Source organism: Schistocerca gregaria, chromosome 2 (assembly GCF_023897955.1).
Source record: "Schistocerca gregaria isolate iqSchGreg1 chromosome 2, iqSchGreg1.2, whole genome shotgun sequence".
NCBI classification, from domain to species: Eukaryota; Metazoa; Arthropoda; class Insecta; order Orthoptera; family Acrididae; genus Schistocerca; species Schistocerca gregaria.
In genome coordinates this window covers 168,899,720-168,926,835 of record NC_064921.1, presented here as the reverse complement: position 1 = coordinate 168,926,835, position 27,116 = coordinate 168,899,720, and the positions used below count along the sequence as shown (strand labels likewise).

The 27,116-nt window shown below is 43.9% G+C and overlaps 1 protein-coding gene across 1 annotated transcript in view; it reads left to right on the top strand.

Annotated features, from left to right (window-relative positions):
• LOC126336605 (globin-1) overlaps positions 1–27,116 on the top strand; it is a 272,338-nt gene that overhangs the window by 229,280 nt on the left and 15,942 nt on the right. The window contains exon 3 of the mRNA XM_050000470.1: positions 12,522–12,709. Coding sequence (XP_049856427.1) covers positions 12,525–12,709 — 185 coding nt within the window. The 5' untranslated portion in view covers positions 12,522–12,524. The remainder of the gene's footprint in view (positions 1–12,521; positions 12,710–27,116) is intronic.

Below are 27,116 nucleotides of genomic sequence, written 5' to 3'. Positions count from 1 at the left end.
CTACTTTTATCCGAGCCCTGAGTTTGTAACCAGTTAAATACCTTAGGAGTCTCATCACTTCTGCTTCAGTTCTCCTCCTTTGATTGACGGTTAGCGTTTTTTGAGGAGAGTGTGCCTACCAACTGCTGTAATTTTTCCAGTGCGTATTCTTCGTCATTGTTTGTAATATGACACCTTTCATCCCAGGTATTTGAAAGTATTCATTTGTCCTAGCGGTTTATTGTGAATTATTATTTGTGCTCATAAATGCTCCTTACCATGGAATACCAGTGTCTTAGTTCTGCCTTTAGATACTGTCGTATTACAATCATTTGCTATCTTGTGCAAGGGCGGAATTCTTCTGTGGAGTTTATCTTCTCAGTTGACAAAGATTTTTCTATCATCTGCAAACAGGAGCGTATTTATAAGTTTATTATTAAGCTTATAATGGTGCACTGCTTTATTCTGCCATGTCTTTATGGCGTCGTCTATGTACATATTTAAAAAAAATGTAGGGTCTCGCTCATTGAGAGATGTTTCTTCCAAATGGACCTCATTCTTGTACTTTGATTTCGGTGTGTATGTACACTCAATTAACGTTATTAGTTGTTGGGGCCGGCCGCGGTGGCCGTCCGATTCTAGGCACTTCAGTCCGGAACCGCGTGACTGCCACGGTCGCAGGTTCGAATCCTGCCTCGGGCATGGATGTATGTGACGTCCTTAGGTTACTTAGGTTTAAGCAGTTCTAAGTTCTAGAGGACTGATCACCTCAGATGTAGAGTCCCATAGAGCTCAGAGCCATTTGAACCATTAGTTGCTGGGGTATACCATTCTTTCTTAAAATGTCCCATAATTTAACTCTATTATGTGAGGTGATGGTATTCTCTGCGTTTTTCAATAATTTGGCAAACTGCAAAAAACAGTGTAAGAAATATCTTTCCATTCGAAACCGATTCTATTCTTCAGCAAGAAATGTTCCCCCAAAGTAGCTTTAGTCTATTTGTTATTTGTTTCGCTACATCTTGTATCCAGAGTTCAGCAGAATTATACCTTAACAACTGTCACGTGCGATCCCATTTTTTAAAATAATACTGCTGTTTTCCAGTGCTCTGGTATGTTGCTGTTTCCAACAAGTAATTCCGAAATTCAATAGTTTTACGAATAATGATTCCGAAGCATATTAAAAAAATTCAACGTTTCATTTTTCTTCTCCTGGGGATTTTCTATTAGTATATGTTGTTAAAGCAACCTTTAGTTCTTACACTGATATAAGAACAACATTCTCGTCAGTAACTGCAGTTCTCACATTTTCCTCATCACCTGTTCATAGATTTTGAAAATAATCCAGACACTCATTTTCCGAAATGAGGTAACTTGAACCATCTCTCTATCATCTTTATGAAGTTGTCTCAGCATCCTAAAGGCTTTAGTCTGTTTCGCATGTACATCACACTGCATTTCACTCAGAAAAATATCCCAGCTTTGTTTTTTTTTCTGCTTTTTGACGGCTGCTTGTGAAGCTTATACTCCACGTAGTCTCCTTGCTTCTTTGATTATGAATATCTCAGGTAGGCCTGTATCGTACATTTCATGATGTTTGCTAGTCTTCTTTTTAATATATCTTCATCCGTTTCCCTAAAACTTCACCAGCAGCTATGTGTATTATTCTTACTATTTTTTCCATTCTTCCTTAATGTTCTGCCATTGCTGCATATGTTTATTACTTCATCTAATCATTTTCTGTATAGCCGTGTAGGGCTTGGAGCTAAGGTGTTCTGTAGACTACTTCTCGTGTTTCGAACAGCCGTCTTGTCATCCTAATATGTCAGTGATACATAGAGCTGTCGTCCATGGGGATCAGGTGGCTAGCACACCTGGATCGTAATGACACAGCCGCAACATTTCCGCTGCAGCCTCAGTTCGGTGGGCTTTTAGAATGCGTGTGAACATCAGCAGAACCTAGCGGCCGGCGACCTTTGTGATGTTCAAATCAGTGTTGTTAGGAAGTCATTGCAAATGAGTCATGCAACCCATTACACAAATATCATACTACCACTGAAAATATCACACATTTTTATTTTTCAGTCTCTCTTCCTTTTACCATCTCGTCCTCGGCAACGACTGTGTAAGACAACAAGTGTCTGGCGCAGTTGTTTGATCGGTTACTGCTGCTACAATGCGAGGTTATCAAGATTTAAGTGAGTTTGGACGTGGTGTTTATAGTTGTCACACGAGCCATCGGACACAGCTTCTCCGAGGTAGCGATGAAATGCGACCATTTCACGAATGTACCGTGAATATCAGGAATCTGGTAAAACATCAAATCTCCGACATCGCTGCGGCCGGAAAAAGATCCTGCAAGAACGTGACTGAAGGTAACGTTCAACGTGACAGATGTGCAACCCTTCCGCAGATTGCTGCAGATTTCATCGCTGGGTGATCAACAAGTGTAAGCGTGCGAGCCATTCAACGAAACACCATCGATATGTGTTTTCGGAGCCGAAGGCCCACTCGTGTACCCTTGATGACTGCACGACACAAAGCTTCACGCCTCGCGTGGGCCGGTCAACACCGACATTGGACTATTGATGACTGGAAACATATTTCCTCTTCGGGCGAGTCTCCTTTCAAATTGTGTCGAGCGGATGGACATGTACGGGTATGAAGACAACCTCATGAATCGATGGACCCTGCATGTCAGCAGGGGACCCCTGATACGTCTAGATATGATTATGACGGGTGACACGTACGTAAGCATCCTGTCTGGTCACCTGCATCCATTCATGTTCAAATGGTTCAAATGGCTCTGAGCACTATGGGACTTAACATCTTAGGTCATCAGTCCCCTAGAACTTAGGACTACTTAACCTAACTAACCTAAGGAAATCACACACATCCACGCCCGAGGCAGGATTCGAACCTGCGACCGTAGCAGTCCCGCGGTTCCGGACTACAGCGCCTAGAACCGCACGGCCACCGCGGCCGGCTCCATTCATGTCCACTGTGCATTCCGATGGACTTGAACAATTCCAGCAGGACAATGCGATACTCCACACGTCCAGAATTGCTACAGAGTGGCTCCAGGAACGCTCTTCTGAGCTACCAAACTCCCCAGACATGAACATTATTGAGCGTATCTGGGTGCTTTGCAACGTGCTGTTCAGGAAAGCTCTCCACCGCCTCGTACTTTTACGGATTTATGGACACCCCTGCAGGATTTGTGTTGTCAGTTCGCTCTTGCACTATTTAAGACATTAGTCGAGTCCTTACCACGCCGTGCTGCGACACTTCTGCGAACTCGCGGGGGCCCTACAGGATATTAGGCAGGTGTACCAGTTTCTTCGTGAGAACGGATGAATTGTCCTTTGTCTTGCATTAATGTGATCTTCGACATTGTTAACGTTGATCTTGTATCAGAAGAATCTAGCAAGAATCTATCGTCAGGGTGTAGAGAGAGCTGCAGAAAGGTTTTAATGATAGTTATCCCTCTTGACATAGATTATCCAGCATTGTCAAATGCCTGCGGAGAAAGCGTGCAAAAATTTGGTGTGAGAGCCTTGCCATAGGCATTTACATCCTCAGAGGATTCCAGAGTTGTGACACATCTACTCCGTTCTATGAATGTTGTATTAATTAAACTGGAATGGGTGGCAGTGCTTCTAAGAAGTCTTAAGTGAGCTGTATTATGCCTTCGCCGTCTCGATACTTTGCCTGAAGAATTCTCGTAGTGTCTAATAAGTCGAAGGAATTACCATAGTGCCATACAGCATTTGTTTGCAGTCGCCTACTAGATATCCTCTTCAGAACATGTAATTATTATTAGTAGCCAGTACAGCTTTCAAACTGTTCGCAAAAACTGGGCCAGCTCTCAGTGTCTCCAGAGAAGAGTTCGAACTTAATAGACGACAGCTTAATTGTTGCAGGAACCTGAAGCACAGACGAGACTGGATCAATTGAACACAATCGCGCGGTACAGAAGACAGTTTTTTCTCGATACCCTCTCGGGTCTTGAAAATTGCGCGCTCCGCATCGTCAAGATTTCATAGCAAAGGACTAAATCCATGTTACACTCCTCGTCCGGGAGATGGTTGTGTAAAGTGTCGTAAGACGGTTGCGAAATGACAGCTCTACTTCAAGGCGCTCCTTGTAGTATTTGAAGTCCGCTTCATGTAGGAAGGCGGCCCAATTTTTCAGCCATTCTGAGCTTCTCCCTCGATCAACCGCTAGCAGTCAACAGGATTCATTCACTTTCCGAGCTCCTAGCAGCTAGGTGTAGCTACACAGCAAGAATCTCTTTCCTGCATGCTACACTGTTGCTGTATTTCGCGACAACCGAATTATTCATTCGACTGTCAGTTTTCTTCTTCTTTTTGAAAAGCAATATACCTGTGTTGTACGTCTCTAAATTTTTGCGCCTCGATTGAAAGATTTTAAAAAAAAGTCAGGCGACGGCAATAAACGTCAAGTGCATCACGAGCGGGCGAGGAGGATTATTTACCGTATTTATGACATTTTTCAAATGTGAATTTGAAAGCAGGACTCCTCCGTTGACATCTGAAAGACAAGAACGGATTACAGAAGCATGCCGTGTCGATAAGAGTGTTGTAAACGGAAGTGTCAGAGCTGGAGGAACGTGGGAAAAATTGGTTTTGTGTCGCCTGGAAAGCATCGCAATCGCAAGAAACGGTTACACAACTGGATGAGTTTGACAATGATTTTTTAATGTGCTCCGTCTGAATGGTGAATACCTGACATCACAAAAACGTCTTTCAGTTATCAATGAGAGAATGGGCTTCTAAGGCAGCATTTCGTCAGTGTCAAGAAATTAAAAAAAAACTTGTTTCAAATATGATAAGAAGAGCGTTTATTATTGAAAAAAATGCCTTAGGTGCATTAGGAATCACATTCCTCATAAAGGTGCGCGATACAAGAGGAGGACGTAGTTCAACAGTGTATTAGAAAAAAGCAGTGCACGGAACGTCGTTAAGACGTAAAGTGAGGTTTTTCTCATTTTAAAATGAGCTATTCCCTTCACAGATCTGAACGTATCATATGATGTACCGCAGTCAAATAAACCTGATTACTGTCCGCAGCATCACGGTTCGGTGACGTGGACTTTTTTGTTTTCCCTCTCTCTGCTGCCGCGCATGGGCAGATCTTACCCCTCCCACGCTACCCTGCCGCTCCACCTCTATGCGCGGAAGCGCCATCCTACGTGACGCTGGTTAAGCGGTGTGTCATCTGAAAATTCTTCAATCGCAAGTATTCCACTGTTTCAAGTGAGCAAAGATTGACTACATACGGCAACAGACCGTTACAAAGCGACTCGCTGATAGCGAGCTATGTTAGTACCGACAATTGACGAGCGAATTTTGAATTACATGCGCACATCTGTGTGATCCTTTTGGTTCAGTCAAAGCACTTCCTAACGTTTATCTAATGGTAATACTAGGCACTGAGGGCCGTCGGAATTATCTTCTCCCGTATAATTACGCGTCATATCTTTTGTGGCATTGCAGTAGCTCAGTCTTACGCTAGTAACAAGAAGGCGTCAGTGTATCATTCACTAGTACCCCACAAATTCCCCCTCCCGGGTTTCGGCTCCAGGGTCAAGGACAACTTTTGTTCTATATTTACTCTCCGCCACAAGGCATACACTGGGTTAAATGCCAGTCTGGGTTCAAATGGCTCTGAGCACTGTGGGACTTAACATCTGTGGTCATCAGTCCCCAAGAACATAGAACTACTTAAACCTAACTAACCTAAGGACATCACACACATCCATGCCCGAGGCAGGATACGAACCTGCGACCGTAGCAGTCGCGCGGTTCCGGACTGTAAATGCCAGTCTAAATGACAACAATTGGCATTATTCTCTGTTTCAATTTTTTCTATGACTGTGTGATGAGACAGGCACGACACCGTTTAATCAAACTTAAATTTCCTCGTAAGCTGATACAGACGGCGCTGTTGTCGGCACATTGGCCGAGGTGGACCGATACGCGCAGCCTGTGTCGAGTCTTTCACAGATTTCCACTGGACAGTAACCAGCAGCCGACACCGAGCGTGATTGATTTAATGCTGAGAAGTTCTATGTGTCAGTTACGGAGCCATAAAATGTTCTTGGGAAACTCCTTTGGCAGTTAATACCAGGAAAAGCAACCCGAAAACCTCGACAGGGTGCCAGCACTGTCGTGTATACTCTCGAGAGACAGGGAGGCGGTTGCATCGTACACTACAGTATTTTTAAAAGTATAAAGCTGCCACACGCTAGAGCCTATACGTCAATGCGCTGCGCAACACAATTAAACATAGAGCGGGACTTTCCATTGGCAACACTCGTCAGACATTATCTCTTTACTGGCATTCACTCATAGAATTAATACATATGAATCCATTTTTCGTCTAAATAAAGCGCTGGCCACTTACATTTTTTTTATCACCTGTCATCTCCTTCTTGCTTGATAATTTGATAATTCTGGTAGATTTGAGAAACGAATTCCTACAGAGTAGGTGGACGTGGCGGTCTAGCTGTCAGAGCGCTAGACCCCGGCTCTTGGAGGTCCTTGGTTCAATCCCGGATAGAGGCACGGGCTTTCCCCTCATTCCATTTCCTCCAGATCGGCCACAGGTCCACTCAGCCTACTGTCAACGTGAGTACTGGGGATCTTCTCCGGAGGTAACAGACGGCCGGAACAATGGGTCCACCAACCTTTCCCGTGTAGTCCCTTGGCGAAGGAAACTATGCAATACCATGCATTCAGGCAAGAAACCCGTTCACGGATTGAGCGCTAGAGACTTTACTTTATGAAAACAAGAATATTTTTCACAAGAGGAGGAGGCGAATGGGGGACGGTGACCGGAAAACGTGTCGAATAGTGATGTTGGTTAAAGTGCCAGCTATCTCACAGTGAGCCTTCGTACAGGAGATACCATCTTCGGTAACCGTACGACAGCAGTTTACTCGCCATACGTCAAAATAATGCATGCACTAAATGTGGCGAAATAGTTAAGCGTGTATAGAGTCACATTTGCACGCTGTAAGTCATTAGTTTAATGTAAGTGGAACGATGAGTTCCTTATTTTATTTCAGCGTCGAAAGGGGTTGACGTATATGACCGAAAATAAGGGGGAAGACTACTGAATTTCAAATACACTTGTTGATGGTTGCAAAATGAATACATTGAGAACGAATCTGAATTTCAGTTATATGCTGGTTTATAGCTGCAAAAATAACATACGGAAAACCAATACTGCATAATGTTAATGACGTAAATTTCCCTTTAAATTTATACGAAATTTAATGCAGCTGTGGCAAGGTGTCTTTCATACAATGTTTGTAGTGTGAGAGCAATACTTGTTACAAATATTTCTATGACGACTATCGGCCTAAAAATTATAAATTGCAACATTTACCTACATAAAAATGTAAATGTTCGTTTGTTCATAATTTTGTATCCACGACATTTCTTCACCAATTGCTTTGAAATTTTGACAGTGTTGCATTTGAATACGCATGTGTTTTTATATACCTCTTTCTTAAAAGTATTTGCTATATAAATAAATATGTAATATACAAAGGGGAAACTTATCAAAAATCTCGAAGTACTCAACTGATTCCTTTGAAATTTTTTACACGTTACTGTGATAAACGGTTGGACACATATAGACTATGTATTTTTGATATATGATATATAAATATATATGTAAAATATAAAATATTGAAACGTTGTTAACAAATAAGAAAGTTGTATTTATGGAAAGTTGTATTTACGACTTATTGACTTATGATTAGGACACGACTACAGAATCTGACTTGCAATAACAGGAAACAAGGTTCAAGCCCAAAGAGAGGGATAAAGAGGAGATAGACAGAGGGGTGATTGGAAGTGGATGCAGAAAGTTGAGAGATGGAGAAAGGGTGTAGGAAGAGAGAGAGAGAGAGAGGTAGGGGGGGAGGAGGTGGTGATAGGGAGGGAGAAAGAGAGGCGGTGAAAAAGATTAGGACGCATTTCCAATTCCCACACATATTACAAACGTGTTTAGTAAAGAGTGTAGTAAGGCAGTGAATTAACAAAGAAAAAGACAGAAGAAACGCAAAATTCAAATTTAGTAAGATCGAAAGACCGCTCCCACAGAGTATCAGATTGAAACTTACAGACTATATCATCGCGCTGTTTAGTAAAACGCGATTGTTTTAATAAATGGTAACTAAATTTATCTTTTAGATATAGGCTACAGGGAGGTCCACCGGGGTGAACAATGTTAAAGCGACACACCAGGCATGTAAGACCACATCACCATTCACTCTATTTTCCGACTTCAAACCTTCCCCTTGTTAGTTTCCTCGTAGCCTCGAATCACGTTCTGTATGGCATAAGCTATAAAGTTCTCGCATGTTTGGTGTCTCCTTGTACGGTCCATAACATCGCAGGAACTGTTTCCTAACAACACATTTATTTATATTTACTATGGACACTTCACTACTTTTTCTTTGAAGTAAATTTTTGAATTCCACACACCGTGTCCCGTCTACCGCTGTTTGCACACCAATGACGTGCTCAGCTTGAATGTTTTTCTTGCATGTTTCGACATCATTTCCGTCTGGGCTGTCACTACTTTCTCCTTCTGATCATCGATAACATTCAACTTCGTAAACAAGCAGCTGGCGCTGTCGGGTAGCAACGCGCACCATTTTAACTGCCAGGTATACGGTTCGCTTTACGGAGTAAAACGAGTACTTGCGGTCCGTTGTTGTTCAAAACAATGTGATTGTCTTTTCCGTTGAGTCACCACAGTCAACAATTTTCACTGCAGGATTAAGACGCGGGTCATTCATTTACTACACAACCAGATCAAAAGTATCTTGACACCTATCAGCAGTCATTAATACGAGGTGTGCCAACAGTTTAAATGCATCTGAGTGTCTGTGGAGTAATAGCACCCCTTTCAGCCCTTCTTCCTCAAGAATCGAAACCAGAGAAGGTAGTGATGATGTTGGACGTTCTAACTCGTCACTGATGTGTTACATTGGGTTCAGGTCGGGACTGAGGGTTGTTGTTGTTGTTGTTGTTGTTGTTGTCTTCAGTCCTGAGACTGGTTTGATGCAGCTCTCCATGCTACTCTATCCTGTGCAAGCTGCTTCATCTCCCAGTACCTACTGCAACCTACATCCTTCTGAATCTGCTTAGTGTACTCATCTCTCGGTCTCCCTCTACGATTTTTACCCTCCACGCTGCCCTCCAATGCGAAATTTGTGATCCCTTGATGCCTCAAAACATGTCCTACCAACCGATCCCTTCTTCTAGTCAAGTTGTGCCACAAACTTCTCTTCTCCCCAATCCTATTCAATACCTCCTCATTAGTTACGTGATCTATCCACCTTATCTTCAGTATTCTTCTGTAGCACCACATTTCGAAAGCTTCTATTCTCTTCTTGTCCAAACTAGTTATCGTCCATGTTTCACTTCCATACATGGCTACACTCCAAACAAATACTTTCAGAAACGACTTCCTGACACATAAATCTATATTCGATGTTAACAAATTTCTCTTCTTCAGAAACGCTTTCCTTGCCATTGCCAGTCTACATTTTATATCCTCTCTACTTCGACCATCATCAGTTATTTTACTTCCTAAATAGCAAAACTCCTTTACTACTTTAAGTGTCTCATTTCCTAATCTAATTCCCTCAGCATCACCCGATTTAATTTGACTACATTCCATTATCCTCGTTTTGCTTTTGTTGATGTTCATCTTATATCCTCCTTTCAAGACACTGTCCGTTCCGTTCAACTGCTCTTCCAAGTCCTTTGCCGTCTCTGACAGAATTACAATGTCATCGGCGAACCTCAAAGTTTTTACTTCGTCTCCATGAATTTTAATACCTACTCCAAATTTTTCTTTTGTTTCCTTTACTGCTTGCTCAATATACAGATTGAATAACATCGGGGAGAGGCTACAACCCTGTCTCACTCCTTTCCCAACCACTGCTTCCCTTTCATGCCCCTCGACTCTTATTACTGCCATCTGGTTTCTGTACAAATTATAAATAGCCTTTCGCTCCCTGTATTTTACCCCTGCCACCTTTAGAATTTGAAAAAGAGTATTCCAGTCAACATTGTCAAAAGCTTTCTCTAAGTCTACAACTGCTAGAAACGTAGGTTTGCCTTTTCTTAATCTTTCTTCTAAGATAAGTCGTAAGGTCAGTATTGCCTCACGTGTTCCAACATTTCGACGGAATCCAAACTGATCGTCCCCGAGGTCTGCATCTACCAGTTTTTCCATTCGTCTGTAAAGAATTCGCGTTAGTATTTTGCAGCCGTGGCTTATTAAACTGATAGTTCGGTAATTTTCACATCTGTCAGCACCTGCTTTCTTTGGGATTGGAATTATTATATTCTTCTTGAAGTCTGAGGGTATTTCGCCTGTCTCATACATCTTGCTCACCAGCTGGTAGAGTTTTGTCATGACTGGCTCTCCCAAGGCCGTCAGTAGTTCTAATGGAATGTTGTCTACTCCGGGGGCCTTGTTTCGACTCAGGTCTTTCAGTGCTCTGTCAAACTCTTCACGCAGTATCGTATCTCCCATTTCGTCTTCATCTACATCCTCTTCTATTTCCATAATATTGTCCTCAAGTACATCGCCCTTGTATAAGCCTTCTAGATACTCCTTCCACCTTTCTGCCTTCCCTTCTTTGCTTAGAACTGGGCTGCCATCTGAGCTCTTGATATTCATACACGTGGTTCTCTTCTCTCCAAAGGTCTCTTTAATTTTCCTGTAGGCAGTATCTATCTTACCCCTAGTGAGATAAGCTTCTACATCCTTACATTTGTCCTCTAGCCATCCCTGTTTAGCCATTTTGCACTTCCTGTCGATCTCATTTTTGAGACGTTTGTATTCCTTTTTGCCTGCTTCATTTACTGCATTTTTATATTTTCTCCTTTCATCAATTAAATTCAATATTTCTTCTGTTACCCAAGGATTTCTAGCAGCCCTCGTCTTTGTACCTACTTTATCCTCTGCTGCCTTCACTACTACATCCCTCAGAGCTACCCATTCTTCTTCTACTGTATTTCTTTCCCCTATTCCTGTCAATTGTTCCCTTATGCTCTCTCTGAAACTCTGTACAACCTCTGGTTCTTTCAGTTTATCCAGGTCCCATCTCCTTAATTTCTCACATTTTTGCAGTTTCTTCAGTTTTAATCTACAGGTCATAACCAATAGATTGTGGTCAGAGTCCACATCTGCCCCTGGAAATGTCTTACAACTTAAAACCTGGTTCCTAAATCTCTGTCTTACCATTATATAATCTATCTGATACCTTTTAGTATCTCCAGGGTTCTTCCACGTATACAACCTTCTTTCATGATTCTTAAACCAAGTGTTAGCTATGATTAAGTTGTGCTCTGTACAAAATTCTACTAGGCGGCTTCCTCTTTCATTTCTTAGCCCCAATCCATATTCACCTACTATGTTTCCTTCTCTCCCTTTTCCTACACTCGAATTCCAGTCACCCATTACTATTAAATTTTCGTCTCCCTTCACTATCTGAATAATTTCTTTTATTTCATCATACATTTCTTCAATTTCTTCATCATCTGCAGAGCTAGTTGGCATATAAACTTGTACTACTGTAGTAGGTGTGGGCTTCGTATCTATCTTGGCCACAATAATGCGTTCACTATGCTGTTTGTAGTAGCTTACCCGCATTCCTATTTTCCTATTCATTATTAAACCTACTCCTGCATTACCCCTATTTGATTTTGTGTTTATAACCCTGTAGTCACCTGACCAGAAGTCTTGTTCCTCCTGCCACCGAACCTCACTAATTCCCACTATATCTAACTTTAACCTATCCATTCCCCTTTTTAAATTTTCTAACCTACCTGCCCGATTAAGGGATCTGACATTCCACGCTCCGATCCGTAGAATGCCAGTTTTCTAGCACTTTAGAACTCATGAGTGATTTCTTCCGCTGATTTCACGTGTTTTTTTCAACCACCCGTCGCAATGCTCACGGTCTCTGTCAATCAGTATATGATGCCTGTCTGGTCTACATTTAGCTGTGGTTGTTCCTCCCTCCTAATTAGGAACTGCATTTCACCTTGAGGAGTTCATCTCTCCTAGCTTCCACTTGGCATGTGAACACCACAAGCTCTGGGGATCCTAAACACCACATTCAGACAATGCTGATGGTCTCATTCCTATTCTGTGGAGTATTGGGAGTAAAGGCCGTGTTGTGTTAAAATGAGCAATGCCTTTGCTGAGGACAGTGAGAGCGATGCAGTTCGTTTGTGGTCTCTGACTCTCGGAGGGAGACTGTATACCTGACGTCCGGAATTTCCTCTGTCCCAGTCCCGCTGCCACTCGTCAAGTGTCCAGTCACAAAAGCGCTAACTTATTCTGAAAACTGTAATTTCTTGTACAGTGTTACTTGCGCCGCAACAAACGTGTCGCGGCACAGTGGGACACAGTCCCAGAGTGACTCGCTGGTACCAGTTGTGTGTGGTGGTGTCTCACTGGTGACTGTCGCTGTGCAGATCATGGGCGGCCTGATGAGCTACCTGTGGGGCGGATCCGCGGCGGTGGCGGCCGACGACGACGATCCGGAGCTCGACGTTCCGGACCCGGTGCTGGGAGTGACGCCTCGCGAGAAGCGCATGGTCACCGACTGCTGGGACATCGTGCGCCAGGACGCCAAGGGCAACGGCACCGAGCTGCTGCTCCTGTGAGTACCACCCACGCCATTCTCATTGGCTAGTGCAGTCACGGATCGAGAAAGGGCCGAGGTAGGATTACGTCCTACCCCTTGTCTTGTTCAATCTGTAAACCGAATAAGCAGTCAAGGAAACCAAGGAGATCTGGAAAAGGGAATTAAAGTTCAGGAATAAGAAATTGAAAAAGAAATTTAAAAAGCTTTGAGCTCTGCCGATGACATTGGAATTCTGGTAGAGGCAAAGGATTTGGAGCAGCAGTTGAACGGACTGGATAGTGTCGTGGAAACAGATATAAGGTTCGGAAAAAAATAATCCGCGCTGGCTATAGAATACTTTTTATTAAAAAAGTGCCGGCCGGTGTGGCCGTGCGGTTCTAGGCTCTTCAGTCTGGAACCGCGTGACCGCTACGGCCGCAGGTTCGAATCGTGCCTGGGGCATGGATGTGTGTGTGTGTGTGTGTGTCATGTCCTTAGGTTAGTTATGTTTAAGTAGTTCTATGTTCTAGGGGACTGATGACCACAGATGGTAAGTCCCATAGTGCTCAGAGCCATGTGAACCATTAAAAAAGTCACGACCTGATTTCGCGCTACTAAGAGACGCATCAACAGGTGATAAAGATTCTTTTTACCAAGTCATCGCCAAAAGCTAACTGCCTTAGAGCCACTCCCCATCATTCACGTCAAGCGGCAAACAAATAGCACGCTAAAAGCCGTAGTCCATATTTAAAACGGCGGGGGTAGCATAACCGCGCCATAAGCAGGAAGGTGGTTGAGTATGCGTTGCCTGGTGCTACTCAGCCACCATCCTGCCTGTGGTGCGGTTCTGCTACCCCCGTCGTTTTAAATATTGACTACCGCTTTTATAGTGCTGTTTGTTTACAACTTGACGTGAATTATGGCGAGTGGCTCTAAGGCAGTTACCTTTCGGCGATGACTTGTTAAAAAGAATCGTTACCTTTATTTGAAGGTACAGTGTCTGTTCCTTCGAAAGAACAGACACCACGCAGATCCAGCAGCTGTGAAACACTAAATGTAAATTAAAGGGGAATCACTGCTATCATCTGCAGCGGGAAATTATGCGAAATCAGGGGCGACGAGCGAAAATGTGTACCTGACCGGCAATCGAACACGGGACCTCCTGCTTACTAGGCAGGTGCAGTAACCACTGCTCCATCCGGACACAATGTTATACGCAACTGCACGGACTGTCTCGGCACAACTCACGGCTGATGCACACCCCCATCAAGCGACGACGAGGCTTTGGTGTTGTGGTTGTACACGAAGTGCCCGTCTGACTTCGAAATGCGCTAGGAGTTTTCTTGAAATGAGGGATTGCGGTTGTGTGGGTGTAAGCTCGTGTTTGGTGTTTTATGTGTGTGTTATTGGTATCTCAGGAGGCGTGTAAGGGTTAATTTTGGGCGTTTATGAGAAGCTTCTGGTGATTTCTTTCCTAAATTTTGTATGAGAAAGTGGGGCGAAGTTTGTGTTGTTTCGTAATATTTTGTGGATTTTTCTTGAATAAGTGTGTTGAGGTTGGGTTGGCCTAGGAGGTCTCTTATGTGTGTGTTAGTGACGTGTCTGCCCGCACCAGAGATGACACGGAAAACTTTGTTCTGGAGACGTTGTCGTCGGGAAAGTGCTGTGTCTGACGCCATAGGCCACACTTCCGAGCCACATAGGATGACTGAAAGTATGAGCGGGCGCCAGAGGAGAAGTTTGCACTGGATGGTTGTAACATTGCCTTTCAGGAGTGGATATAACCTACAGAAGAGGGCGCAGCCCTTCTTTGCAGCGATAGTGAGGTGCCTGTTCCATGTTAGGCGGCGATCTATTTCGACCCCCAGGTATATGATTGAGTTTCTTCAAGTTAGCTCTTGGCCGTCAATTGTGAGTTGGCGATCCGGGAGTCTTATTTTAGGGGTGAAATAGATCGCTTGGCACTTTGCAGGATTGATTTTAATTTTCCAGAGGTTATACCACTGGGTTATTTTGCCGAGATGTTTCTGAAGGTGGCAGTGTATGAGAAGGAGGCTGCGACTGTTCCTGTATATGGCGGTGTCGTCCGCATAGAGAGCTATCTCTCCACCAATCTGCCTAGGGTTGTCATTCGTCCCATCGAGCACCACTTATCCGCAGTCCCCGTTAATTATTCTCCTGTTCGCTATTTAGAGATTCCCACAGGAGGTCGGCAGGCAAGCAGGAGGTCCCGGGTTCGAAGTGGAGCGAAACCGGTCGTGACTAGTAATAAAAATTATTCTACAGCCAGTGTGGGTTATTTCCTTCAAGATGTGGGAGTTAAGCTGCGGTTGCCGCGATTCAAAATAACATGCTCAGTATTATGAGGAGAACATTAACACTAGCAAAACAAAGATAATCAAATGTAGTGCAATTACATTAGAGGGAAGTAGATTACGAAATGACAAACTAACAGTAATGGATAAGTTTTGATATTTGGGCAGCAAAATAGATGACGATGGCTGAAAAAGAGGGGATATAAAATTCAGATTGGCAACAGCAAGAAAAGCGAAGTTTTTGATCGACGAATTATCTGACAGTCATGACTGCGGATCATTCTGATCTTGATCAAATGAAGAAAATGGATTACATTTTTTAGGATGAATCCTTCAGCTTTATTTACAGTCGATTTCGCCACTACAGTGCACTCTCTCCGGGTCCCTCTATGATAAACTGAGTAACATACTGACGACCGGGTACGCGTCATAATGCACCTCAGTAGAGGGCACAATCAAATAGATCTCCAGGATGATGAATTCCTTCCTTTCTTCCTGTTTTTGGTAGTGACAGAATCAGCACATCATCTAGATGCCATAAGCAGGAAGGAAGGAACTCATCACCACCGTACAACGACCTAACTATTATGGTGGCTACCAGGGTACCCTCATGATTGCCCGATTTATCATACAGAGGTCTGATGATGGAGCATTGTAGCACTGAAAACAGTGCATAAAATAACAGCTCTAAACGAAGCTGAAGGATGCATCCATACTACAATAAAGTATGAATCTTTTCCTTCATTTGATCAGTAAGAGAATGGTCTGTAATCATTGATCAAATACGATGCCTCACAATAAATTTCGAACACTGTGAACCGTTTTCAGGCACTTTTTTTCCTTTATTGTTATTTTAACACCTTTACAGAAGGTGGGCTGGCAGCGGCATCCAACGCCGCTCTTCAGCCACAGGATGACAATGAAAAAATATAAAGAAGACACGCAAAAGACTGAACAAAGTGGCGGGCAAAAAAACAGTAGACACAGAAAACAAAAACACGAAGCCATTCGCACTCGACGAAAAACACACTAAAAACTGTCGGTACGGCGCACAAACACTGACGACTTCGACGGCACAGGTGAACGTAGGAGCATGACGGTGAAGAAGACTAAACATGAACACAATGGCACGCACACAAGAAACTGATGGCGATGATCTCTGGCGCGCGAATGTCCACGTAACGTGTGCAAGGGGGGAAGAACGGGGTGGGGGAGGGAGAGGGGAGAGCAAAGATACTAATGGCAGAGGAGATGGTAGGAGGAATGGAGGTATGGGGGTAGGGGGTAGGGGAAGCCCGGGGGAGGAGTGGGGAGAAGGGAGGAGGGAGGGAAGGGGGAGAGAAGGGAGAGAGGGTGCCCATAGGAACAAACACGGAGGAGGGAGGGAGGATCAAAGTTGGTAGGAGGGGCAGATGGAGGGGAGGAGGGCATCATCAGGTAGGGGGAGCTGGCAGAAGCCACCTTGGGAGAGGGTATGGAGGGTGGAGAGATGGAGAGCAGGTGGGACGTGGGAATAAAGGCGCGGCAGCATACGAGGGCGGGAGAGGATGGGAGAGACCAGCGGGGGACGAGGATCGAGTTTACTGGAGGTGTAGAGGATCCATATCTGTTCGAGGAAAAGGAGGAGGTGGGGGAGGATCCGTATGGGGGAGGGGAGATGGATGTGATTGGCGAGGGAAAGAGCATGGCGTTCTAGGATCTGAAGGGATCTGTAAAAGGTAGGGGGAGTGGAGATCCAGGCAGGGTGGGCGTAGCAAAGGATAGATCGAATGAGGGATTTATAGGTATGGAGGATGGTGGAGGGGTCCAGACCCCACGTACAGCCAGAAAGGAGCTTGAGGAGACGGAGTCGGGATCGTGCCTTGGCTTGGATTGTCCGGAGGTGGGAGGGGGGTCCAGGAGAGGCGACGGTCGAGGGTGACGCCAAGGTACTTAAGGGTGGGGGTGAGGGCGATAGGATGGCCATAGATGGTGATGTAGAAATCGAGGAAGCGGAACGAAGGGGTGGTTTTGCCTACAATGATCGCCTGGGTTTTTGAATGATTGACCTTAAGCAACCATTGGTTGCGCCAAGTGGTGAATTGGTCAAGATGGGATTGGAAAAGGTGTTGGGAGCGCTGCAGGGTGGGGGCAAGGGCAAGGAAGGCGGTGTTATCGGCGTGTTTTCAGGCACTGCTTGGAATCACAATTTGTAGATTGACACTTCACCGCTTCCTTGCCTGTAGCGAAAAGATTACTAAACTATTTTACGTACTGGGTTAATTTTGAAAGTGTATCATGTAATGGCTAATGTAATGTACGAGTAATAACTGCGTTATCGCAGAGTTATCATCCGTTGCCGCATATACTGTTGAAAAAATGCGATATTCTTTATGGGACATACTAGAACACTCCCGCTTGGGACTCTACAGTTTCATGAAGTTGCGATAGGTGGCGGTGCTTTACGTAGCCTTCAAAATTGAGTCTGTAACGGAGGTGCGTTTTGATCAGAGAGCTGTCATTGGGTTTCTTCTGGCGGAAAACCAGAGAATCGGAGATATTCAAAGGTGCGTGCAGAATGACTACGGAGACCTGGCAGTGAACAAAAGCACTGAGAGTCGTTGAGCGAGGCAATAAGGTGGCGCAAACCTATCCGATTTCCCGCGTGCCGGTCGGCCGAACACAGCTGTGACTTCTGCGGTGTTGGGACGTGAGAACACTCTCATTCGAGGTGATCGACGGATCACAGTGAATCTCGCTGCTCAACTGAATGTCTTTGGTGGTAGTGCTGATGCACTCGTCCACCAGTTGGGGTATTAAAAAGGTGTGTGCCCGCTGGGTTCACCGCTGCCCTTCAGAAGACCATAAGGAGCAACGAAGGACCATATGTGCGAAACTGCTTGCGCATTACGAGGCTGATGTGACAATTTTTTGTCGATCATCGTCACAGGCGATGAAACGTAGGTTCATCACCTCGAACCGGAAACAAAACACCAATCCATGGAGTGGCGCCACACTGCCTCCCCTCCGAAGAAAAAGTTCAAAGCCGCATCCTCTGCCCCGTAGTGCTTAGAGCCATTTGAACCATTTGAGCTGCACCCTCAGCCGGTACAGTCATGGCAACCGTCTCCTGGGGCTCCGAAGAGGTTACTCTTTTTGATGTCCTCCCTCATGGTGCAACGATTAATTCTGAAGTGTATTGTGCTGCCTCAGCGAATTGAAGAAATATCTTCAGCGTGTTCGTCGCCTCAAAAATGCAAACGAACTTCTCCTTCTCCATGACAACGCAATGCCTCACCCAAGTCAGCACATCAAATAGGAGCTCACAAAACTTCATTGGATTGCTCTTCCTCTTCCACCCAACAACCCAGATCTCTCATCTTCTTACTTCCATCTGTTTGGCCCAGTGAAGGATGCACTCCGCGGAAAGCAGTACGCGGATGATGGAGAGATTTTTGATGCAGCATGACGTTTGTCCTGATGTCGACGAGTAGATTGTTTATTATGTGGATGTAGAGGCTCTCCCACTAAAATGGCGTAACGCCGTCGCATTGAACGGAGTTTATGCTGAAAAATAGGGTTTCGTAGCCAAAAGGTCGGGGAATAATATAGTGTATTGGAGTCCTGGATAAAACGAACCTGCTTTAAGAAACAAAATATGTTCCATTACTTTGTGAATGCCCCTCGTATACTGATATGAACTTTAGCTGTAAGAAATCACCTACAAAAGTTTGTTTCCTTACTTAATATTGACTCTGTATGTGGTTCATCTTATGTTTGCTGCCTAGAGAGCGGTGTATTACCGGTGGAATGACAGCAGCATGCGCCCTTACTGTGGTTGTGGACTTCAGTTCGAAGAGTAGTTTGATGTACCGCTCTACGCTAGTCTATCTGTGTAAACCTCTTTATCTCGGCATAACTACGGCAAACTGTGTACCGTGGTAGTCAAGCCTTGGTCTCCCTCTACAGTTTTTCCTCCCCCCCCCCCCCCCCTCCCCCTCGCCTCCCTCCACTTCCTGATCCCTTCTTTTAGGCAAGAAGCAATATAAAATTCTTTTTTCTTCAATTCCATCAATAGAAATGATCAAACTAGGAATATACAATAGTCTCTCGCGCATTCTTCCTTTAGGGATCGCAGAGACAAAATCAGATTAATTACAGCACGGACATGGGCAATTAGAGTGTCATTTTTCTCGCAATACGCAGTACGCGAAGAGAGAGGGACAGAATGAATTGTGGTACAATGGGAAGTATGCACTGAAATATGGCATATAGTACTATATTTATGTGAGTGCTAGTTGCTATTGTAGAACTACCTTTGGGGGTGTTTACATCAAAGGTGATGCACAGTAAACACTAGCGAAGATCTTATCACAATTAGTGCAGATAAACCTGCTGAATTGGCAGCTGTTAACTAGCAAAGTTAGACATCCATAAGTTAATCATTCTGTACATGTATCTAGTGGTAATGTGTAAACTTTCTTCAGTTAATTACTGAAGTCCCGGACTTCCCCCAGAACTAACACAGTAATATGTGGAGACATGAACCTTAATGCAGGTGTTGAGGGTGAACACTATTGGTGTCGCACAAATGGTGAACATGCTATGAATGCATTATAAAGTTACAGATATGGATAGGAAAAGTTGTGAAGTACTTACAAGAAATCTTGGCCTATCTGATCATTACTGCCACATAATAAAGCTAGAGACAGGCTTGAAAAAAAAACTGCAGGCCTATCAATGGATCTTCTAAGGCATTGACAGATCAAACGTGGGATGTAGATGCCAAGTTCTCTACATTCTGCACATCGTTTAAATTAATTTTCGAAAAATAGCAACTTAAGCAGCAGCAACTAAGAAAAATAGGTAACTGTGGGTATTAGAAAGTCCTCCCACTTACTTAAATTTCTCGGTGTTTTGCAAAATCAGAACACCAACTCACAGTTCCTTGATTACTAACACAAGTACAAAAAGGTATACAGAAGTATATTGATTACTGAAAAAGAAATCATTCAATGACAATAATATATAATGTACCAAATAAAAGCAAAGTAGTTCTGGATATCACAGAACATGAAAGTGGGAATAAGAGACAAAAGTATAATAATATACACATCAAAACAGGAGTAGATCAACACAAAATATTCAGGAATTAGCAAATTTTGTAAATGATTATTTCCTTGGTGTTGCAGAGAAGTTGCAACAAAATCTTCCTAAAAACACTTGTAACACCCACAATGAATTACACAGCAAAAATAAGGAAGCTGTTTCTCACAATGGAGCTTGCAGTCAGGAAGACAACACAATGTTTAAAAAGTAAGTCGGCAGGCCAAGATGAGGTGTCAGTCTCTATTCTCACGGTGTGTATAGGCAACATACAAACGCCATTAATAAACATAATAAGGTGCCCCACAATTCAGCTATTTTTCCAAGATACATAAAGCACACATGATGTGTTCCTTTACTAAAGAAAGGTAATGTGGTGAATAAAGAAAACTGCAGGCCAGTTACCGAGTGGGATAGCGCAGTAGTCAGCACACTGGACTCGCATCCAGGAGGAGGACTGTTCAAACCAGCCTCCGGTCATTCTGATTTCGATTTTCCGTGATTTTCTTAAATAGCGTAAAGAAAATGCCAGGATGGTTCTTCGAAATGGCACGGCTGCTTTCCCTCACTGTCCTTCCCTAAATCGAGCTTGTGCTCCGTCACTAATGACCTAGTTGTCGACGGGACGTTAAACACTCTCCTCCTCCTCCTCCTCATCTGCAGGCCTGTTTACTACTGCACTCGTTCTCAAAAATAACTGACTCAGTCATGAAAGGATAATGAATTACATGAACAGATAAAACCTATTTTAGCGAAGCACAGTGTGGTTTTCGATGTGGGAGAAGTACGATCTCGGCCATTACAGAGTTCACGAAAGTGATATTAGAGCTCTTGAGGAGAGTGACTGTGTTACAGATGTATTCTTATTTTTGTTCATAAGTTTCTGACCCTACTAAATAAGCCAGAAGCTTGTTTAGGTATAGCACACAAGTGGCTCCAATCTCACAGGATGCAAAATGCAGTGATAGTTCACATGTCAGCTGATAATAAATGTTAAGTAAAACAGTTATCAGACAACCGTAGTGTATTGGATCCAGTTGTGCTCTTAATATACAGGGTGGTCAGAAACAGTCTGAAAAACTTGTAATTGTGTTGAAAGGTAGATTGTGCAGAGGATTAGTTATTCAGAAAAAGCTTCGAGGCATTGAGTGGTTTCCGAGTTAATAAACATTAAGCTTTAGCGTATCAGGCCACTGCGCGTGCAGATACAAGTGGCTCGGGCAGAGACGGTGTCGCCAAACGTGTGCTTTGCTTGCTTTTCTAAAACCGAACAGGATAGCGTTACAACAGTTTGTCATGGGATGGTAGTAACGACCGAACCCGAGCCAAAGGCTGAGCAGTCTCGTACGCTATCAGCTGACACTAACTGTATCTGGAGGGCCACTTGACTTTGCGCGCGCAGTGGCCCGATCGACTAAGTTCAATCCTAATTCATTCAGAAACAGTTTTTTAGCAATTATTTCCCAGCGGAACCTACGCTGCAACAAGCTAACAAGCTTTTCAAACTGTTTCTGACCACCCTTTATGTCAATAACTTTCCAAACAAGATAACATTTGGAGAAACAGTTCTCTGCTGATGACAGCAACGCCATTGTCACTGGCAAAACGCTACAATCCGTATTAGAGACTGCAAATGTAACTCTCAAGGCTGTTTACAACGGTACCTATGCAATATCATGCTTCAAATTTGTTCTACAGTAACAGGTTGCTAATTGGTATCGATAAGGTACTCTTAATTCAAGTTCACTGTGAGTTAGCCACTGTTCATTTGCTAGCAAAGCATCACAATTTAGTTCTTCCAACCAGTATTCCACTTCTGTAAGTTTATTTTTAAGTGGCTGTACATTTATTTGCAAGACAAACACACGTTTTGTCTTGATGTTTGGTCTCAGCCTGTTAGTCAGGTTGGACATACACAAAATTCTGGTCTACTTTCACCTGGCTGCGCTGTGTGAAATGCAACGGATGACTTAGCCTGCGTCTCCCTTGGATCACTCCCATAAAAAACTCTGAGGTTCCGTCCTAGCGCATGTGAGACGAGGTGTTCTTCTGCTGGCAATGTTGATGATGGAAGTGGTATTGTCTGTGCTGTACTGTGGAATTGTCAGTTTAAAATGATTTCGCTTTTGAGTTTTTGGCTCCCATTGTTATTATCATTCAGATTAGATTAGAACTGACAGTTTAAAATCATTTCGGTTTTGGGTGTTTGATGACCATTGTTATTATCTTCACGGTAAATGATGAGATCCAAAAGAGTTGCAGGATAAAGATTTATTAAAATTGTTGACCACGGTTTCGGTATATCTAAATTTACCTTCATCAGAAGTAAAATACACCTGTTTTCAGGAAAATCTTGAAAGCAGGCGTATTTTACTTCTGATGAAGGTATATTTAGATATACTGAAACCGTGGTCAAGAATTTTAATAAGTCTTTATCCTGCAACTGTTTTGGCTGTCATCATTTACCGTGAAGAATTTCAACAGTTGCTGTTTCAGCCATGTTTAAAATCATGAAATTATCATCATTTAGATTTTTAACGAGCTGCTTTTTTTTCTTAGGCTGTTAATGTGTAGCCCATGTAAAGTGCAGAATGTGCGGCCGATGTTTCTAACACCCAAGGTTCCTACATTTTTTAAATCTTTACTTAACACTGATGTTTGCTTTTTAGCGGCAGTAAGTGCCTTGTGTACTCAGGACCACGATGATAAATCGCGTCGGCGTCGGATATTCAGGACGAAAACATTAGTGTACGTCGGCAGTCCTAAAGTTTTTTATTCCCGGTTTGCTTTATAAGTATCTTTTTTGTTTACATCATTTGACCCTCCGCACAGCACTACATTGTCTTCTGAGGACAAACTTATTGCGTCTGTGGACTGCACATCTTCAGACTTCGGATAGAGAAGAGCCAGGCTTTATGAGGACACTCGCGTTTACCGTGGATTGTTCGTTAATAAGAGGAACAAATCCGTGACCGTGGCCGTCTGCTGTAACAACTATTTTGTTCCTCTTCTCAAGACTCTTACCGCTTTTAGATCGTGCGCTTGTATATTTATTGCCCAAACACAGATTTTCTGTACTAGTACATTCATTCTTTTTTGTGATTTTCAGCTAAGTGTAACACTTAAGATTTCATTAAAAGTAAGATAATGCCACGCTGCTGAGATTTAAAAGCTTGAGCCTCCATTGCTAATGGTGATCTGGAGTCGATCTCGAGGCCGTGGATTATATGTAACTGGTACGCCAACGTTCAGGTGTTTTTTCCGTGGTCATTACCGCTGTGGTTCTCCCCTTGCTATCTGCAACGGCCGTTCTCTGCAGCACGGGTATCTACAATCCGTTCACCTTGAGGCTTTCTTCTTTCTTGTTGAAGCTATTGTCGTGTTTGTGTATTTCTATAGTTTCCCTGAACAAGCCAGTGTGATAGCTCTCATCTACAGCAAGAACTTCCATTCCGGCGAATTTCACTGTATGGTCGGTCTCACACAGCACGTGCTCCGCCACGGCCGATTTCTCTACTTGTCACAACTTGCAATGTCGCTTATGTTCGGTGACCCTGGTGTTGAGTGCTCGTCCAGGAACTCCAACATAGACTGTTCCGTATGTATGACGTACGCGGTATATTCATGACATTGCAAGTGGGTCCCTTCTCTCCTTTGTCGGCTTATGAATAATCTTTATGCCGTGTTTGCGCGAAATATCGTCGACTCTGTCAGTCACTCTGGGAATGCATCGCAGAAAGGCTGCACCCGACACTTCTTTTCCCATGAGCCGCTTCGCCGGGTGTTTTATTCTGTGACCCTTCTTACGTAACTGGTGGAGTACCCATTGCTCCTCAAAACGCTTTTCAGGTGATGCATCAAGCGGCTGAGGTTCTGAGTCTCACAACATTCGTGTCGCTCGCGTTACGAGAGTATTAATTATGCCTATTTTTTGGCTCGGGCGGTGATTTGAGAGCTTTTGCAGGTACTGATCCGTGTGTGTCGATTTTTGATACACGCTTTGTGCAATGTTATCACCATTTCTCGTGACCAGCACATCTATAAGGGTAGCTGTTGGTCTTTTTCCACCTCCATGCTACATTTTATGTTGGCATGGAGGCTGTTCAGGTGTTTTAGGAAGTGACCGAGCTGTCCCTCACCATTACTCCACAAAATGAGGGTATCATCGACATATCTGTACCATATCTCAGGTTTACAAGGTGCCAAGTCCAGCACTTGTGCTTAGCAGTGTTCCATGAGGAAGTTGGCCACCACTGGACTAAGTGGGCCACCAACGGCGGCGCCTTCCAGCCGTTGCTAAAAGCTGTCATTCCACCTGAAACAGCTCGTGGAAAGGCGTGGACGAAAGAGCTTGGTGATGTATTGTTTTTCTTCGTCAGCGAATTCATGTAACAAGAAGACATTTAACAACGGATGAGGAGTTTTTGGTCATTTTCTCTCTACAAAGTAGCAGCATGCATCGAGACGAACTATCATCCCGAGAACTATACCTATGGAGGATATCATTGCTAATACAAAAGCGGCTGTTCGGACCTTTCCTTGTGAAAGACCTGAGGAAATACGCACTGAAATAGCCAGGATACTGTGCCGAGCGAAACCACCGGGTTTCAACCTGAAGAAAGAAGTAGTAAAAGCTATAAAGAGCCTTAACGCCGACGTGAGTATACTGGTACTGCCCGCCGATAAGGGATATGCCGCTGACGCAATGAAGACCGAAGATTATGAGCACAAAATCCGGGACCTATTAAATCCGACGACGTACCGAAAACTAGCACAGCTCCGACGCAGCGGATCACGCGGAATACGAATAGGTTAATCCAGGCGTCTTCTCTCTTGGTGGACATGCAGAGGAAACTGCGGATCAAAGAAGCCCTACCACCTTGGCTACATGAATGACCAAACATCCATTAAGACCAATTGTTATCGCTCTTGGCTCACCGACGTATAAACTGGCGAAACACTTTGCCTCTCTGCTCCGGGCTCTTTGCTCCAGCCGCACGTGGGAAAGATTGAGACATACATACTGTAAAGAACTCAGGACATTTCACTGAGAACCTGAAGAAACTAAAAGTTGGACCAGAAGACATCCTCGTCACATTTGGCGTTGTTTCCTTGTTCACTAAAGTACAATTCAGCAATTCTCTGGAGTAATCGGTTCCATTTTCCTGCAAAACATCACCAAGGTCCTTTATGAATGCCTCACCAAGGGCTATTTCATATGGAATAGCAACTTCTACAAACAGCTGGAAGGCGTCGCCATGGTTAGCCCACTTAATCCAATGGTGGCCAACTTCTTCACAGAATATTTCGAAGCCAAGGCGCTGGACTAGGCACCTAATAAACCTCATGTGTGGTACAAATACGTCTACGATACCTTAACTGTGTGGAGCCATGGTAAGGTACAGCACGGCGATTTCCTAGGACACCTGAACAGTCTCTATGCCAACGTAAAATTTACCATGGAGGTAGAAAATGACCAACAGCTACCCTTCCTAGATGTGCTGGTCACGAGATATGGTAAATACCTGGGACACAGTGCGTATCGAAAACCGACACACACGGACCGATTCGTGCACAAACTACCAAATCATCACCCGAACCCAAAAAGGGGCACGATTAACAAGCTCGTAAAGCGGGAAGACGAATATGTGAGCCGCAGCACCTCAGACGCGAGATGCAATACTGAAAAGCTTTCTGAGGAGCAATGGGTACTCCACCAGTTACGTAAGAAGTGTCACAGAGTCAAACACTGCGAGAAGTGTTACACTGGAAAAAGAAATGTCGGGTACGGCCTTTCTGAAATACATTCCAGGAGCGAAGGACAGAATCGGCCGTATATTGCACAAATACGGCATAAAGACTATTTATAAACTGACAAAGAAAATGAGACAGTGTCTCCGATCGGCAAAGGAGAAAACTGACTCACCTGCAATGTCGATAAGATACCGAATACCTTGCACATGTGAACAGTCTCTATTGGTGTGAGTGGGCCATCTACGAACACAAGGAGCAGAGAACATAAGCGGCTTTGCAGGTTGGGGCAGGTAGAGAAGTCGACCGTGGTGGAGCACGTGGTGTGAGAGACCGACCGTATATCGAGATTCGCCGACATGGGAGTTCTTGCTGTACATCTTCTTGTTCAGAGCAACTACAGAAATACACTACATGATGACAATAGCTTCAACAAGAAAGAAGAAAGCCTCCAGATGAATGGACCCTGGATTCCGATTCCCGTGCTGCAAAGAACGACCGTTGCTAGTAGCAAGAGGAGAACAACAACAGCGGCGATGACCATAGAAAGGCCCTTGGACATTGGCGTGCCAAATACATATAATCAGCAGCCGCGACCTCGACTCCAGTCCACAACCAGCAATGGAGGGTGAAGCTCTGACAGTGCCGGCCACTCGTGCTGGCGAAGCGACAGAAAAATTAACAATCCTGTGCCGAAGAACCCGAGACAGAAGCCAACAGACTTTTTTTAGACTTCTTTCACTTATTACTACATAGAACATAATTTAAATTACGCATTACCGTTTTCAATATTTCACTAGTAGCTCGGTACATACCAGTAATAATGGGACAAGAGCCAGTATGTGCTTCTATATACCAATTTAAAAAAAAATATTTTTCTATGATGCAATCAAATTACATAATAAACTGCCCGAAGAAAGGAAAAATATTACCAAACCCGTGTATTTAAAAAGGCAGCTAAAACATACTTCATAAGTAATACATATTACACTAACACATATTACACTTATAAAGATTACTTAGAGGACTTAGAGTAGTTGTTAACAATGACAGCTACAACACCTTGTCGCGTTACAATATACGATCACAATGTAATGCTTTTACAACACAATTGTGTTGCAAGATCTACAGTGCATCATAGTAATGTACTGTCACTGTTCTGAGCTCAGCATCGCAACCATCATGGATAGTTGCGGAGTCAGTTCTTCAGCTGGACTAAAAGGAGGGGATGACGACATGCATCGGGGCATATTTGCATTTTTTAAGGACCTGTAGTCTGTTTTCTAACAGAC